Source organism: Phascolarctos cinereus, unplaced genomic scaffold (genome assembly GCF_003287225.1).
Source record: "Phascolarctos cinereus isolate Bilbo 61053 unplaced genomic scaffold, phaCin_HiC Scaffold_4;HRSCAF=312, whole genome shotgun sequence".
NCBI lineage: Eukaryota > Metazoa > Chordata > Mammalia > Diprotodontia > Phascolarctidae > Phascolarctos > Phascolarctos cinereus.
Genome location: NW_027555847.1, coordinates 373,280,100 through 373,297,263, shown reverse-complemented (window position 1 = coordinate 373,297,263; position 17,164 = coordinate 373,280,100). Strand labels below are relative to the sequence as shown.

Sequence of the window (17,164 nt, the reverse complement as noted above, 5' to 3'; positions counted from 1 at the left end):
ATTTGGTCAGTTGTCCAAGATGTCCATTTCTCTGCTGCTCACTAATGCCAAATTGTTAATGGCATACATAGCAACATAGTGTTGCTGTCTTTAAAGTTGTTTTGCCCGATGCCTTACTTTCACAAAATCAATTAATAAACCAAACTGGAGTCTTCTGTCTTTGCTTGAGGGAGGGAAACCTTAATCATCTCAGCCGGTACAGTGGAAAGAGCACCGGATTTGGAGTCTTGAGTACTTAGATTTAAACCTTGGCTCTGCCACTGAGTCCTATGTGAATTTTAGCACAGTAATTCACTTCTCCTTGCCTCAGTTTCCTCTTCTGTAATGAATGGGCTAGACTATATGACCTTTAAGCTCCCTTCCAGCTCTGAATCCACAAACATTTCTATGAACTTTAAAAAGTCATATGTTAATTATTACAGAGAGAAATATCTGAGACCAAAAAAAGGACATAAAATATAACTGAAAGAATGATTGTTTACATAAAAATGATTGCTCAACTTGCTTTAAGTAGCAGGTGTCTATGTTTGTTTACAGATAAAAGATTACTTGACAGATGAGAATAGGAGCAAAGAAAAAGCCAGATTATTGGGAACCATTGCCTACTGAAAACCAGGAAAAGAAAGTATCTTTCCAGCTCCCCTGTATGTGTTATCTTCCCCCATTTGAACATAGATTCCTTGAGATCTATCTATCTTGCTTCTGTTTTTATCCTTAATACTTTGCACTGTGTCTGGCACACAGTAAGCAATAAATGATAGTAATGATAGTAATAAAGTAAAAAAATATATAAATATATATGTAAATAAGTATAATTAAAAAATAATTCCTTTATTTATTGAATCTACCAGTAAGTAGATCTATAAGTAAATGAAAAAAATAAATGTAATTCAATTTACACAAGTCTGGCCTGATTTTGTGAAATTTAATTGATGCCCATTTATAGGAACACATCTATCATTTACAATGATACATACTTCTGAACTGGTCATTCTAGAACTGAAATCATTCATAGATCAGTATGTGGGTAAGGGAAGGTCTCAAGTTCTAAACTATAGTACAGTATGTCCTTTTCTCATCTGAAGCTTCTTTAAATCATTCATTCATTTTGACATAGTTGTAATCAGCCTGTTATTTTTTCTCATCTGATTTTTTCACTCTGCATTACTTCACTTCTACCACACCTATTTCTATGTATTCAAATTCTTCACATCTGTCATTTTTTTGAGGGGGGATCCAGTCCTGCAATTTCAACAGTTTGTGTGCATGTGGAGGGTGTAGGGGTAGGGGAGAGAGAAGGATGTAGAAATTCTTTCCATTGACTGTATATGTAACTTACATATAGTCTTATAACTTACAGTCTTAGAAAGTTGCCCAGAGACACTAATGCACTGTCGGTGGAGTTGCGAACTGATCCAACCGTTCTGGACAGCAATTTGGAACTATGCCCAAAGGGTTATACTAGGTCTGTATCCCAAAGAGATCCCCAAAAGGGGAAAGTGACCTATATGTAAAAAATATTTATAGCAGCTCTGTTTGTGGTGGCAAAGAATTGGAAATTGAGGGGAATGCCTATCATTTGAGGAATGGCTGAACAAGTTGTGGTATATGAATGCAATTTTTGTGCAATAAGAAATGATGAGCAGGCAGACTTCAGAAAAATCTGGAAAGACTTACATGAACTGATACAAAGTGAAGTGGGGAGAACCAGAAGAACATTGTACACAGTATCAGCCACACTGTGCAACGATCAACTATGAACTAAAGACTTAGCTCTTCTCAGCAATACAATGATCCAAGGCAATTCCAAAAGACTCATGATGGAAAATCCAGAGAAAGAAATGATGGAGTTGGTATAAAGACTGAAGAATATGATTTTCACTTAATTCATTTTTTTGTGCTTCTTTTCTTTTGGCCTGTTTCTTCTTTCACAACATGACTAATATGGAAATTGACATGATTGCACTTACACAATATATATCAAATTGCTCACTGTCTTAGGGAGAGAGTGCTGAGGAAGGGAGGGAAAAATTTGGAAATCAAAATTTAAAAAAAAGAATATTAAAAATTGTCTTTATATGTAATTGGAAAAAATCCTATTTAAAAAAAGAAAATTTCCCAGAATACCAAGGGGTTAAGTGGCTTGTCTATAATTGCATCATCGGTATGTGACAGAGACAGGCCTTGAACTATCTTCCCGACTCAAAAATTTATCCACTATTCACTATAGCACAAAGCTTCTTACGTGCCAAAATTTGATCAGTTATCTATTAATTATTGGCTACATGGATTGCTTCCATTTTTTTCCCCAATTGAATAAAGCTGTCGGGAATATTTTTATAGAGATAGTCTTTTTTCCCCTTTTAATAATATCCTTAGGGTATACTCCTAAGGGATCAATGAGTCAAAGGTATGTATAAGTTTGTAGTTCTTATTATATATTACCAGATAGTGTTCAAATCCAGTGAATCCAATATTTATTAAGTACTTACTATATTCAAGACATTATGTTAGGCTCCAGGGATACAAAGATAAAAAATAAAAAAAGACCCTGTCCTCAAGGAGCTCTATTATAGGAATATAATCATTTCAAAAAAGATTGCACCAAATTCATAGTGCCACCCACAGTATATAATAGAATGCCTGTTTTTAGACACCCCCAACAGCGACTTTATTGTTTTAGGCTACTTCTGCCAATTTTACTGATGCAAGATGGTATTCACATCATTTTACATTTTATTTCTCATTTAAAATTTTCTTCTTAGGTGGCTAATAAGTTGTATTTTTTTTTTTTAATTTGAGAACTGAGTATCCATGTCTTCGGTCACTAATCCATTGAAGAATCAGTCATCCTGTTATGAATTTATGTCAGTTGCTCATATATTTTGAATGTCAGATTTATATCAGAAATTTTTTTGCAACTTCACTTTTGTTAATGAGGTTTTCTTTTGTTTTCTTTCTATTCTGGATGCATTGTATAAAACTTCCATTTTTACATATCAACTCATTTATATTGTCTTCTATAATTTTAAAAATTTGTTAAACATACACACACACGCATGTATATAAACATTTTTCTCCTCTACACAATTATCACTGATATAACATTGTTTTCTTCTGGCTTTTAAAAAATGAAGTTTCTCTACTTGAAATTTTTAACAGTCTTTGTGGCAAGATGTGGCTTTGATCCCTCTATTTCCCCAACCCCCACCCCCACATAGCTACCCAATCTTTCTAATAATTTTTATTGAAAATTTATTCCTTTTCCAGTGCTTTGGAGTCTGGAATATATCACACACTAGTATGTTATATGCTTTTGGTTCCAATTCTCAATTACCTATTCTGTTCCATTGATCTATTTTTCTGTTTTATAATGTAGAACCAGATGGTTTTGATCATTGCTGCTTTATGGATACCATTTGAGATCTAGTAGTGTGAGGCCTCCTTCTTCCTCACTATTTCTCATAATTTTCCTAATATTCATGTCTATTTGTTCTTCTGTACACATTTTGTTACCATTTGACCAAATTCTAATGAAATTGTCCATGGGTATTTTAATTGGTATTGCATTATACCTACAAAATAATTTGGGTAATAGTTCCAGCTTCATGGTGTTGATTCATTTTAACCATGTACATAGACTCTCCAAGTACTTAATCTTTAATTTCCTGCTAAAGCTATTTTACTTTTATCTTTATATACAGGTAAATGTTTACCACCTAAATGTCAAAATGGTCAGTTTCCCAGCTCTGGAAAGCCGTGGCATTCTGGTTTTCTTTTTCAGGGATAAAGCATCTAAGCACAATGCCTCACTCACAGAAAGGACTTACATGCTTGCTGAACCGAGTTAAAGTCCCTGCTTTGTTGTTACAGTTTGGGAAACTTGTGGTGTCGTGTGTTGCTGTATGCACTGTGCATACCCCTCTCCTCAGCCCTTAACTTACCGGAGTTGCATGCCTGTGCTCCAAGAACAGACGTCCTTCCTCAGGAGGAGGTTGTTGAGGGCCACAGCATTGATCATATAGAAGAGCTGCTTAAACACCTGCTGGATGATCTCAGGATCCAGGCCCTGGTCACACATCACACTGTGAAAGGAATTCATCTGGCGTACGATGGCATCCAGGCTATAGGAATTGTCCCCGTCCACCATGCTAGAAGACCGCTTCCTGTAGCCTGTTGGCTTCACTCCAGACAAACCCTGAATGCTTTCATTTTCCAACATGGCAGACACTAGGAAGAAAATAGCAAGTGGGCTGAAAGATTTTCCCTGTGAAACAAGATTACCCATTCTTATATCAGCCATATTTTCCAGTGTCTCTGGATTTTGGTATAGGACACCAGAAAAATACCCAGAGGCACAAAAGTTATAAACATGCCTGTACTTGAGGTAGCTAGGTGGTAGAATGGATAGAGCACTGAACCTAGAGTCAGGAAGACCTGAGTTCAAATTTGGCTTTAGACACAGCACAGCTGTGGGACAACCCTGGGCATGTCACTGAACCTCTATCTGCTTCATCTATAAAATGGGGATGATAATAATAACATCCACTGCCCAGAGTTATTGTGAGGATAAAATGAGGTATTTGTAAAGAGCTACACAAACATTAAAGTGCCATATAAACGTTTGTCATTAATATTATTATAATGTCCTACTATATAATATTATTATGTCCTACTCATCCTTGGCATTGAAATTCTTACCCAAGAGTCTCCATGACGTCCAAGGAGAAAGAGAAGTAAAGACTGCCAAATACCATATAACATGAGGCAAGTCTTTCAAACAGCCCCCTGGGTTTCAGGTAGCCCTATATCTGGGGGAAGGATGAGGAAACAGGGGAGAGGGATTAGAGAGAAATCATTGATTAATTATGTTTGCTCTGGAAGAATCTGGGGGAAGTTATTCTTTTCTTTTTTTTCTTTTTAGGCAATTGGGGTTAAGTGACTTGCCCAGGGTCACACAGCTAGTAAGTGTCAAGTGTTTGGTCTGAGGTCACATTTGAACTCAGGTCCTCCTGACCTCAGGGCCGGTGCACTATCCACTGTGCCACCTAGCTGCCCCTGGGGCAAGTTAATCAACTGATAATTCAGTTCTCCTGCCCTGTGAAATAGACTAAATTAGAATTTTGCTATAATATAGTTTATTATAAGGAAAAATATGGTATAAGATGGGTTCTTTTAGGAACTTCCTTGTCCAAGGAACTCCAAACACTTTCATTTCATTCCATGGAAGCCTGGCTTGGACTCCTAAAGAAAGGTAGAGTCAAAAACAACAACAACAAACGGAAAGGTAAAGTCCTGGCTATTAACTTCTGTACCTGTGTATAGCTTGAGTAAACTGGCACTTGGCTGAAGAATGAAAGCAATAGCATCTAGAACAAAGGTATTCAACCCAAAGTCCAAGAGTTTTTTTTAACTGAAAATTGTTTTAATATAACTGGTTTACTTTCTAATTTTAAGTTTTCTATTTAAAAATTATTCTGAGAAGGACCCCATAGGCTTCATCAGGCTGTCATAAAAAAAAAAATTAACAACCCCTAATCTAGAAAGTCCCATTTACTCTTTCTTGAATTTGAAAATATAAATCTCCCTCTTATTTTTTAGCTCTGAATCTTAGGTAATCCTTACCATACTGCTACCTGGTTATGTGCCTTTTATAATAAAGCAGGAATTTAATGAGTAAGCTACTAGGTGGGGAGCACTGAAATCTAGGAATACTGAGCTTGGACTCAGGAAGACCTGAATTCAAATCTTGCCTAAGATGTTTCCTAGATATGTGATTCTGGGTAAGTCATTTAACCTTTCTAGGCCTCAGTTTCCTCATCTGTAAAATAATAGCACCTACCTTCCCGGGTGGTGGTGAGGATAAAATAATACTTGTAAAGCATTTTGCAAATTTTAAAGCACTATATAAAAACTATTATCATTATTATAAATATCTGTTAATTATTTAAATATATTCAATTAAATATCTGTTAAATAGCTCAAATTAAAATAGCATTTATATAGCATTATATGGTTTATAAAGTATAGTTTTCTTTGCAACAATCTTGAGAGATTATTATTTCCATTTTACAGATGAGGAAAAAGGGTCAGAGAAGTTAAGGGAACTATTTACGGTCACACTGCTATTAAATGTAACATCCAGGACTTGAACCCAGGACTCCTGGCTCTGACTGCAGGACTCTTTCTATTAAACCACTGTACATCTCCAATAAAAGGGAACACTATTCCCAGGACAATTGTCTTCTGAGTGACTGGTAGAGTCATACCTCCCCAGACTAACAAGGATCTGATCGCCTAGAGAGACGCTTTGTAGCTCTTTGACAGGGTGACATGGGTCTAGGTGCAGTGTGGTTCCAACTTCATCCTTCAAACATAACCACATACAACACTCTAATACCTGGCAATTACTAATCCTATTGAGAGTTTATAAAGTTTTTTTTTCCAACTCTATTTGTCAAGATATATGTAAATAGCATTTTGAAAAAGGAGTGTTGAAGCAAATACTAGAACCCTTGCACAAGGCATGTCTTATTTTTCCTTAAACATAATGTAGATTTCCTTGGGAAAAAACTACAGTGTTCTCTGGGGACTCTCCTTGTATCTGTTGCATAAGCTTTTCTGAGGGAGTGGCAACATGGAGCAGGTTATCCTTGGCCTCAGTTCCAAACCTCACAGTCATATGATTTGCGTAATACCCACTTACCTATCATTGGTTGCAACATGCCCTCTGCTATCTTAATGAGCTGCTGGTAAATCTGGATGGAGAGATCACTTAGGACTTGACGGTATTCAGTGAGGTCAAAATTCTTAAGACAGTGTTCATTCTGTTTGGGAGTGTTCTGGGTCATGAAGCCCTGGTGGGAGAAATACATTGGGAGAGTTCATGTGACAGCCATCCCTTTGCACTTTGGACCATGGTTGCCTCTGAGAGTCCTTCATTCATTTGGTTCAACACTATAACATTCTATATTCAGCTATAATATTCTAATATTAGAATTTGGATGCTATTCATGCAATGTATAAAAGAACAAATATGAAAGAAAAATCATAGAATTTTGCATCTGGGAGGGACCTTGGCAATGCTTTAGCTTACCCTCTTTTTTATAGAGATGAGGAAACAGTAGCATGGAAAACTCAAATGACCTACCCCAAATCACAGACCTGGCAAAGTTGGGAACAGAACCCAAGTACGATGGTATGTTAAATGCTGCTCCCTAAGTGCAAAAAGTCACAGGATCATAGATTTAAATCTATCAGTAACCTCAGTGGTCATTAGTCTAGACTAGACTAGTCTAGTCCCTTCATTTGACAGATGAGGAAACAGAGGCCCAGAGACATGAACTGGCTTCTCCCAGGTCACAAAGTTATTAATTAGTAGACAGTGATTTGAATTTAGGCCTTCAGATTCCACATCTGGCATGTTTTGCACCATAGTCTGGAATTTCTTGTTTTGGCAAAAGATGAAAAGGTCTCTGTGTGGTTGTCCATCTTTCTCTTGTTAGAGGATAATAAGGTTTGAAAGAACAGCTTTTTTTTTTCTTAAGAGAAGACAGTAAAGCCATCTCCTAATAAGACCTTGAATTAATGCTAGAAGTGACCTTAGAGATCCATCCCTTCATTTAACAGAGAAAGAAATGGAATCTGAGAGAAAGGAACTAACTTGCCCAAAGTCATACAACAATAATGAGGAGAGATAGAATCAAATTCAGATCCCATAAATTTAAATACAGAGCTCTTCCACAAGTTCTGTGATGGGAACCAAGTTTCTCTTGCTATTTCATCTGTTCTTTTTAAACACCATCTGAAAACGTCCACATGCCCTTTTGAGTACTGCCCAAGCTAGCCTTGGGACAAACTCAGCTCATTTGACATACTGAGGGAGGCAATGTGGGAAAAGATTCTACTATCAGCTGAACTTGGTGAAGAACAAATGTTTTAGTCCCTGGAGGTCAGGGTACAGCCAATTTAACAAAAATTCAAGATATTTTAAAAAAGTACATGGTAGGTTTTGCTAAAGCCATGGTATGATAGTTAGACAGCTGGCCTCAGAATCTGTAAAAGTGAGACTTTAGTCCAGACACACAATAGTTACAATGGAGCTGGGAAAAGTCATTTATCATTTCAGTGGCCCAGGCAACACTCAAGAATATAAGTTGTAGGGGCAGCTAGGTGGTGCAGTGGATAGAGCTCCTGCCTTGGAGTAAAGAGGACCTGAGTTCAAATCTGGCCTCAGACACTTGACACTTACTAGCTGTGTGACCCTGGGCAAGTCACTTAACCTTGACTGACTTACCAAAAGAAAGAAAAAAAGAAAAAATGGGGCATAAATATATACATACATATATATATATATATATATATATATATATATATATATATACACACACAAATACATACATACACACATATATATATATGTATATGAAGAATGTAAGTTGTAAAACAGCTGTCAATCTGCATTGGTAGACAGAATTTCTCCACTGGGAGGTCTCTATGCCAATCTAGATATCAGAGATTTAGATTAAAAATTATATTATATATATGTGTATATCCATTTATGTGTGTGTGTGTATATATATATATATGTATATACACACACACACACACACACACACACACACACATACACATATACACACACTTTCCTCCAATGCCTCCTTGTGGCATGGAAGTGATCCTGGGTTATTAAAGGTTATGCTTGTGGAACACAAATGGTTTCTACCAGTTTAGAAAGGGTTCAAATACCACTGATGGACCAGCTCAGCTAGATCTGAGGAGACTGACTCATGACCAGTCTCAATGCAGGGCAATGATATTTCTTTATTTTCTTATTTTCCCTGTTACTTTTATCTTTTCTCCCCTTTCTCTTTTTTTCTCCTCCCTCCTTTCTCCTTCCTCTCCTCCTCTCTCTCCTTCTCCCCCATCCTTTTTCCTCTCCTTCCTCCTCTTCTTTTCTCTTCCTCTCTGTCTCTCCATTCCTCTTCCTCTCAGTACTGATGTATTTAGTAGACTCTGACCATAATGTCTCTCTCTTACCTCATCCCCACTGTATTGCTTCAAGCAATGAAGAAGGCGGCATGTATTGGATAACCAAAAAGATGTCATCTCAAAGTCATCATTGTGCTTCTGGAGGGGAAAAGAAATTTACTGATTGATGGCAATCCATCTATTTTTTAATTATCTTTTGATCTTATTTAGTATTTAAATAATATTACATAAGATATATTTATCTTATTATCTTATTCTCTTATATTTTATTCCATTTTTCATTCTACTGTGCCTGTTTCTCAGCGGTTTCTACTCTATTATCCAACAGGGCTTCAATTAAATAATGATAACCCAAAGATGAGGCTACTATCAAAAAGTTATTTGGTTGAGTTATTTCTCTAATCACAAGGATACGTTTTTAGAAAATGCTTCTTTCTCACCCAGTCCCCCAGTGGCACACATCTGTAAGACATCTGTCTAGCATTAAGGGTGGTATCCATGGCAGCAGAAAAACATGATATTAACTGGGCATATGCAAGGTTTGCACCTATGGCACAGTCCTTCTAAACCCCATACTTCAACCAACTGAGCTAATGCCAGCCAGATACCTCATATATATGTAGTGCTATAAGGTTTACAGAGCATTTTCCTTATATCCACAGTAAAGAATATAGTTTTCCCTTCCACATCATGGGGATTAGGGATGGTGCTCCTGCAATCTGGAAAGTCTGTGTAAAATTTTCTGGCCCTCCCTTCATATCAGAAGAAAAGTCTGAATTATTATGAGACTAAAAGATAACACATGCTGATATTATACAATACTATACATATATTTTATGCATTTCTGAGTTTCTAAAGTTTTTCTGTGTCATCTGCTGGCCTTCACATGTTGTCTGCAGCTTCTGCAAAACTCTCTCAAAAAATTCCTACTTAACTTCTTATGCCAACCTGCGATATATTGAAATTGCAATGGGAAAAGCCACAATGTGGAAGGGATAACTGGGATATTAGGAAAACACAAAGACCAATAACGGTTGTATAACCAAAGAACCAAGAGTGATTGTATACAGAAAAGGCCAATAAGTACTGTAACACACCAAATGGTAATAAGACATTACCCAGCTATGAAGGTGATGGTGAGACTATGTGGATATTGCTTGTATGTCTATGAGATTTACATTGGTAGATTGTAAAAACATGTGTTCTTTGGGATCCACTATCCAGGAAGGAACTTCCACCTGGGCCAATGACTCAGAATAACCACAGGTAGAGAAATGGCTGGTTCCCAGAAGTCAGAGAAAGGAAAAATGTGTAACACCTATTGGCCCTCTCTTGTGTCTATCATTTCAGCCAATGACTGTGGAGCTAGGATAGGATTACAAATTCAGCCAGGGAAATAATAGTAACACATAGTCAGTCCCAAAATTCAGAAAAATTCAGCCAAGAAGATAATAGTAATCCATAGTGGGTTCCAGAAGTCTTAGTGCATTTTTAAGCTAAGACTTTTGAGATACTGTATAGAAAATTAAGGTTTGCTGGGAAGTCTTATATGAACTGATGTAAAGTGAATTGAGCAGAACCAGGAGAACAATGTACACAGTAACAGCAATGTTGTAACAATGATCAACTGCAAAAGACTTTGCTATTCTGATCAATACAATGATCCAAGCCAATTCCAAAGGACTCACAATGAAAAATGCCTTCCACCTCCAGAGAGAGAACTGATGAATTCTGAGTACATTGAAGCAAATTTTTTTCAATTTCTTTATTTTTCGTGTGTGTGTGTGTGTGTGTGTGTGTGTGTGTGTGTGTATTTTCTTTTAGAATATGGCTAATGTGGAAATATGTTTAAGTGACTTCATATGTATAATTGGTATCATGTTGCTTGCCTTCTCAAGGCGTCATGGAGAGGCAGGAGAGAATTTTGGAACTTAAAATTTAAAAAAGTGAATGTTAATTTAAAAAAATATAATTGGGAAATATTTAATGAAATAAATAAAAATACATTAAAAAAGAAAATTAAGGTTTGCAAGTGCTTTTCTCATAACAACTCTGTGGGGCAGTACAAATATCATAATCCTCATTTTACAGATAAAGAATTTTTTTTTACACTTAAAATGTAGATATTCCCCATGATTATGTACTTTGCCCTCTCCTCTCTTCCCTAGCTATCTCTTTCATTCATATAGCTTCAACTACTGTCTCTATGAAGGTGATGCCCAAACTTATATTTCCAACCTCACTTCTGAGCTCTATGCTTGCGTTTTCAGCTGCCAACAGAAGAACTCCATCTGGATATACCATCTGCACCTCAAATTCTGAAATCCAGCTAATCAATCTCTTCTCACAAACCTGTTCTTCCTTCTGACTTCATTATGTTTCTCTGTGGCACTGATATTCACTTAGTCTTTAGGTTATCTTTGATTCTTCCCTCTCTTGCCTGTCATATCTTCAAAGTTACCAAGTTCTATTGGCTCCTTTTCTGCAATTTCCCTCCATCTATCCCCTTCTCTCTATTCCTACCACCACCACTCTGGTATAGATCCTCATTACCACCTGCACACACAATTGCAATAGCCTCCTATCAGGTCTTGTCTCCATTTTCTTCCCCCTTCTTTTCCTTCAATATGTCCTTCATATTCCTGCTAAAATAGTCTTTTTGATGAATAGACTGCTTGGCTCAAAAATCTTAAGTGGTTCTCTATGGTCTTCTATGTAAGTTCAAACTCCTTAGCCAAGCATTCAAAATCCTTTATAGTTGGCATTACCCTCTCTCCAGCCTGAACTGCCACAAACTTCAGCCAAACTAGTCTACTCTCTGTAGAGAGTAACCCAAACACTCAATGCACCTTCCTGCCCCCATGACTTTGCTGGTACTATTGCCTTTGCCTGGGAATATCATTCCTTCTCTTATCAATTAGCATTTATTAAACAATCATCCTTTTAATAACAGTTCACATTTATATAATGCTGTAAAGCTTGCAAAGTTCTTTACATATATTATCTCAATTATCTTCAAAGCCCAACTTCAATGCTTCCTCCTCAATGAAAACTTCCCTGGGGATCCACTTGTTGTTAACAATTTACACTCACCCACCAACCTCACCAACTACTTGGTTTTGCATCTCATTTGTGTGTGGTTATATATTATCATAATCTCTGTGTTTGTGCCATACGCACCACTAGATTATACCCTTTTTGAGTACTTTTTTGTCTTCCCTAGTGCCTAGAAGAGGCTCTGCATAAAACAGGTGCTTAAAAATGTTTATTGAATGAATTAATGAACCGATGAATGTCTGGTTTCATAGACAATAGCATATTTGAAGCAATAAAATAAAAGGAGGTGAGAAGGGGAGTTAGAAATCAGGTATTATTTCAGCTGAGCAACTAATAGCCAAATATCACAAGAGCAGACAGACTGAAAAACCAAACACAGAATTGAAGTACAATAATGTATGTTCATGGCAGTGGCCGTGAGTCATTCTTAAAAGGTGATATTCCTTTCAGTATCATCTGTTTTAGGAAGCAGGAAAGTGTGTAGTCCACTTTTAGAAAGATTTCCCTTAGAAAGGTTTAAAACCTAAGTTGTGATGCTTGAAGAGGTTCAGTTTCTGTTAGCTGAGAGATGAGCTTATGTGAAGTTCTCATTCATCAAGGATGGTGAATATACAAGAGGTATACAGCTGGGTCATATGCCTACGACGAAGAAAGTTTTCCTAAGAACTCTCCCTTTCTCCTCTTCCCCTCAAAGTGTAGGCAGGCTGAGTTCTATTTATTTCGAACACCAGATTTCCTGAAGTTATCTACCTTTAGTACTTTCTTGATGCCATTGATGGTTGAGGTGAGCAGGGAATGCACTTTCAGGTCATCGTTGACATAATCTGCATGTCTGATGCACATGTAGAGGATGTAAGCAGGAAGACACGGAACCGTGCCTGACAGAGCCTGCGGTTTCAGATCTATCAGAAGAATAAGAAACATAGGAGTTATTGTTAGGAAGAAACCTCCGGTTGCTACAGTCTTGGCTTACCACGGAAATAAGTGTTGTAAAAAAAAAAGGGCTGTAAAAACCAAGAATAAAGCACATTTCAATATCAGTTTAAACCTTACATGGTTAAATTTATGAGAGGTAAGGGGTGGGGCAGACAGACCACATCAGTATCTCACCTTGCTCTCATAACTGCAGTGTGCATCCTGGAGGAAGGAGCTGAACAAGTCTGTAAATACACCTGATGCCACTTTGCAGATTTCACGGCAGCCTCTGGGCATGTCAGCTTTTTTTCTGTTCTCTCTCCTTACACTGCCCTAGACATGAGAGCTCACACAACAGGCCACCACACTCATGCCAAGGTAGAGTGTGGGTACATATTTCCCCTAATGAAGTTTCAGCAGCTTTACTATCTAAAGTTTTTTTGGCAAGACTGGATTTCCTAAAAAATGCTACTATACAGAATTAATTCACCTAGGTTCTGGATTTATTTTTAAACCTTTTCTTTTCATTGTTTGGACTGCAATGTTCAGGTGTTCTCTCTGGCCCTTCAGTTCTATATTAGTAGAGTAAGCAAGCATGAAACCCATGGATCCTTGGTACATTTGTGCACCAAGAAAGGAGTTTCTAGGCAAGGAAAAGGCTTATATAACCAAAGAAACAAACTGATATAAAGCTAGCTTCTAAGCCTGCCCTGGAAAAATACCCACGGCATAAAATTACTTTCCATTTGACCACCACCACCAAAGCTAGATTTTTATAGTGTCTTACATACATATGATCGCATTTGATCCTCCCAACAACTCTGTGAGACTGGTACTGCTGTTCTTTCCATTTTTCAGAGAAGGAAACTGAGGCTCAGAAAGGCAAAGTCATTTGCTCAGGGCCACACAGCTAGTTAGTACTTAAAGCAGAATTTGAATCCAGGTCTTCATGACTCAAGTTCAACTTTCTAGCTACAACACCATGCTGCAAGTCTTGTGTGCCAAGGTAATGTGACAAAGGGGTCCAACCCCAAAGGTAGTGTGATTCTGCCAGGTGCAGGGAGCGACTAAGGACTGATCTCCTCCTCCTTTGATGCAATTGCATTTACTATTTGTCTTAGTGATTTAACCATTGTTTACTGTCTGGTGGCAACTTTTACATTATTAATATTTAATGTGTGTTTTTAGTGTCTGTCTTACACTTATTTACTTGTATCTATATATTTTTTCTACTTCTCTCTCCTCCTGCCCCCTCCCCCCAGTCCAGAATCTGATGCAATGCTGAGTGTAAAATTAGGTGTCTAATGTATTTGTTACTTAACTGAAAAGAAATTCTTTGGGGACACATTATAGGGGAGAACTAATTAAATTCCCTAAGTAAGTTAATAGGTTAATGTCTACTCTCCCTACACACTAGTCATTTACAAGGGACTGTGTTATGCTTTCTAAGAATCAAATACAAATAGGGTCACACAGCTAGTAAGTGTCTGAGGCCGGATTTGAACTCAGGTCCTCCTGACTCCAAGGCTGGAGCTCTATCCACTGCACCACCTAGCTCCAGATGCCCCTGGAGTCATTTTTTAGGGTCCTTTTCTCTCTTAATTTGACATCATGAACTTAAAAATCTCATGTTTTATGTTTATGTGCTAAACTGCCAAGAATTACATATTAAAGACTGGACTCTGGTAGAGTTTTAAACCAATATTCAACTTCTACATATCACCCTATGTTAATGCCATATTTAATGACTGAGCAGACTTCCATCTTTGGACCCACTGGGAAAAATTCATCTTTATAAGAGGTGCTAGGCCAGCCTCTAGACTTAAAAGGTATATAAAAAAAGCCCAAACCCACAAACCAAACAACTAGACTATAAACTCCTTGTGGGCAGGTTTGTGTATTAAACCCCTTATATATCTCCACAGAACCCAGGAGACTAGGTGCTCAATGCATTCTTTCTGCCTGATGGAGGAATGATTATCTCTGGAACTGGTACAGCACCATCTTCCTTCTCTCTCTTCCTCCTCTCTTTTCTTTTGAGATCAGGCCTCTCTATCTTGTCCAGGATGGAAGTACAGGGACTCCTCAAGGGCCCAGTCTCACTTTGATCATCTCAGGAATTTTGACTTGCTCTATTTCCAACCTGGGCTGGTTTATCCCTCCTTGGCCACCTGCTTCTCAGGGGCTCATCATGTTGGTTCCCTACATAGTATGGACATCCAACTGGCTTGGCCTACTACAACTGGAACTCCCAGAGTCAAGAGAGCTGACATCTTCCACCTCCCTGGTGGTAGAGATTATAGGAGGCCACCACCGTGCGGGCCACTATTCTACTTTTCAAAGCTCTTTCATCTCTCTTATTCATTTGCCCTTCATAACAGCCATATGATGCAAATATTTCATATTATCTTCCCTTTATATGAGAAAATAGAGGTATAAAATTTTCCCTAAATATTATTTTGGCTGTATCCCACACATTTTGGTATGTTGTTTCATTGTTGTTATTCTCTTTAACAAAATATTTATTTTTTCTAAGATTTATTCTTTCACCCCCTAATTCTTTAGGATTAGATTATTTAGTTTCCAATTAATTTTAATTTATCTGTCCATGGCTCTTTATTCAATATTACATTATGATCTAAAAAGCATGCATTTAATATTTCTGCTTTCCCACATTTGGTTATGAGGTTTTTATGCTCTAATACATGGTTAATTTTTGTATAAGTGTCATATACCACTAAGGAAAAGGTACATTTGTTTCTATTCCCATTCACTTTTCTCCAGAGGTTTATCATATCTAATATCATATCACATCATATCATATCATAACTTTTCTAAAATTCTATTCATTTCCTTAACTTCTTTTATTTTTTGGTTTGATTTCTCTAGTCACATGAGGAAACAGATTAGTTCAATAACTCGTTTGGGAGTCACTGACAATGAGAAGTAGAATCCAAATCTCCCGACATAGGTCTTCCTCTAAACTCCAAGGTTTCCCAATATAGCTGCCCACATAACTCCCTCTGTTGTCAAATAAGCCATGGCCGGAAGCAGCCGGGGACATCAGCGGAGAGAAAGGCCTTTTAGAGATCTGAAGCTAGGATCTGCTTGGAGTTCATGAAAGGGAAGAAACTGTTGAGAAGGGCATACAGTCTGCAAAGACTTCCCTAAGAATAAATCTGGGGCTTCTAAAAATACACGTATACATATGCACACACACTTACATACATGAATGCAAGCTGAGCCTGAAATGCATTCAGCCCACTCTCTTTCTAACTTATGAGGGAAATCCTTCATCCACTTTTGAGACACCCTGAGTCCACTGTTTTGCTCTTATTCTTTGTTTGAGTTAGGTAGTAACAGCTGGAGTAGAAGATTCCTCAGTAGTTAGTGTGATGTTCACTAATGAATCATTTCAATCCTGGCACTGTCTACAGCTTTATGCCACTGAAAGCATTTTTGCCTCTAGGAGTCAAAGTATCAACAGCCCAGCCCAGAAATCACAGAGAGATTCACGCTGGCCTTGGGCTTTGCACCACCCTAGCTGTATCAGCGCAATGCAATTCTCTTCCTCATACTAAACTCCCCTTTAACATAAACCCCAGAGGGCTAACCCTCTTCAAATCCCCACAAGCTTAGGCTCAGATATAACCAGACCCATTGAGGACCAACTTTCCATTTTATCAAATTGTCCTAGAGTTTCCAAAGCAGCTGCAGAAATGAGAGGGTCAGGAAACCTTCTCACCTGTCACCAAATTCCGAACGAGAAGGGGCTCATCTTCTTTGGAGTACTCCAGCATCCCTTGGAAATCCTTCTCCTTCCTCTGGACCGTGACCTGTCTGGTAAGCTCATGCTGCTTTCTCTCACTCTGTGCTAATGCTTGGGCAGCTAAACAAGGACAAAAGACAAAAAGAAGCATTAATTAATACTGTCAGATAAATTCCAGGACCAGCTGGGAGGCTAGTGAGAGGATGATAACCAGACTGTTGTTTGTTGTTCGTCCTTCATTGTCTTTTTTTTTTTTTGGTTAGGCAATGGGGTTAAGTGACTTGCCCAGGGTCGCACAGCTAGTAAGTGTTATGTGACTGAGACCGGACTTGAACTTAGGTCCTCCTAAATCCAGGGCCAGTGCTCTATCCACTGCTCCACCTAGCTTCCCCCATCCTCGGTTGTCAAAAAAGGACCACTGACATCAGGAAG

At 37.9% G+C, this 17,164-nt stretch overlaps 1 protein-coding gene across 1 annotated transcript in view; it reads right to left on the bottom strand.

Annotated features, from left to right (window-relative positions):
- MYO5B (myosin VB) overlaps window positions 1-17,164 on the bottom strand; it is a 536,371-nt gene that overhangs the window by 3,541 nt on the left and 515,666 nt on the right. Inside the window, exons 32-36 of the mRNA XM_020972319.2 lie at window positions 16,709-16,852; window positions 12,799-12,950; window positions 9,040-9,129; window positions 6,707-6,857; window positions 3,945-4,230 (exon numbers count right to left, since the gene is read on the bottom strand). Coding sequence (XP_020827978.1) covers window positions 3,945-4,230; window positions 6,707-6,857; window positions 9,040-9,129; window positions 12,799-12,950; window positions 16,709-16,852 — 823 coding nt within the window. The remainder of the gene's footprint in view (window positions 1-3,944; window positions 4,231-6,706; window positions 6,858-9,039; window positions 9,130-12,798; window positions 12,951-16,708; window positions 16,853-17,164) is intronic.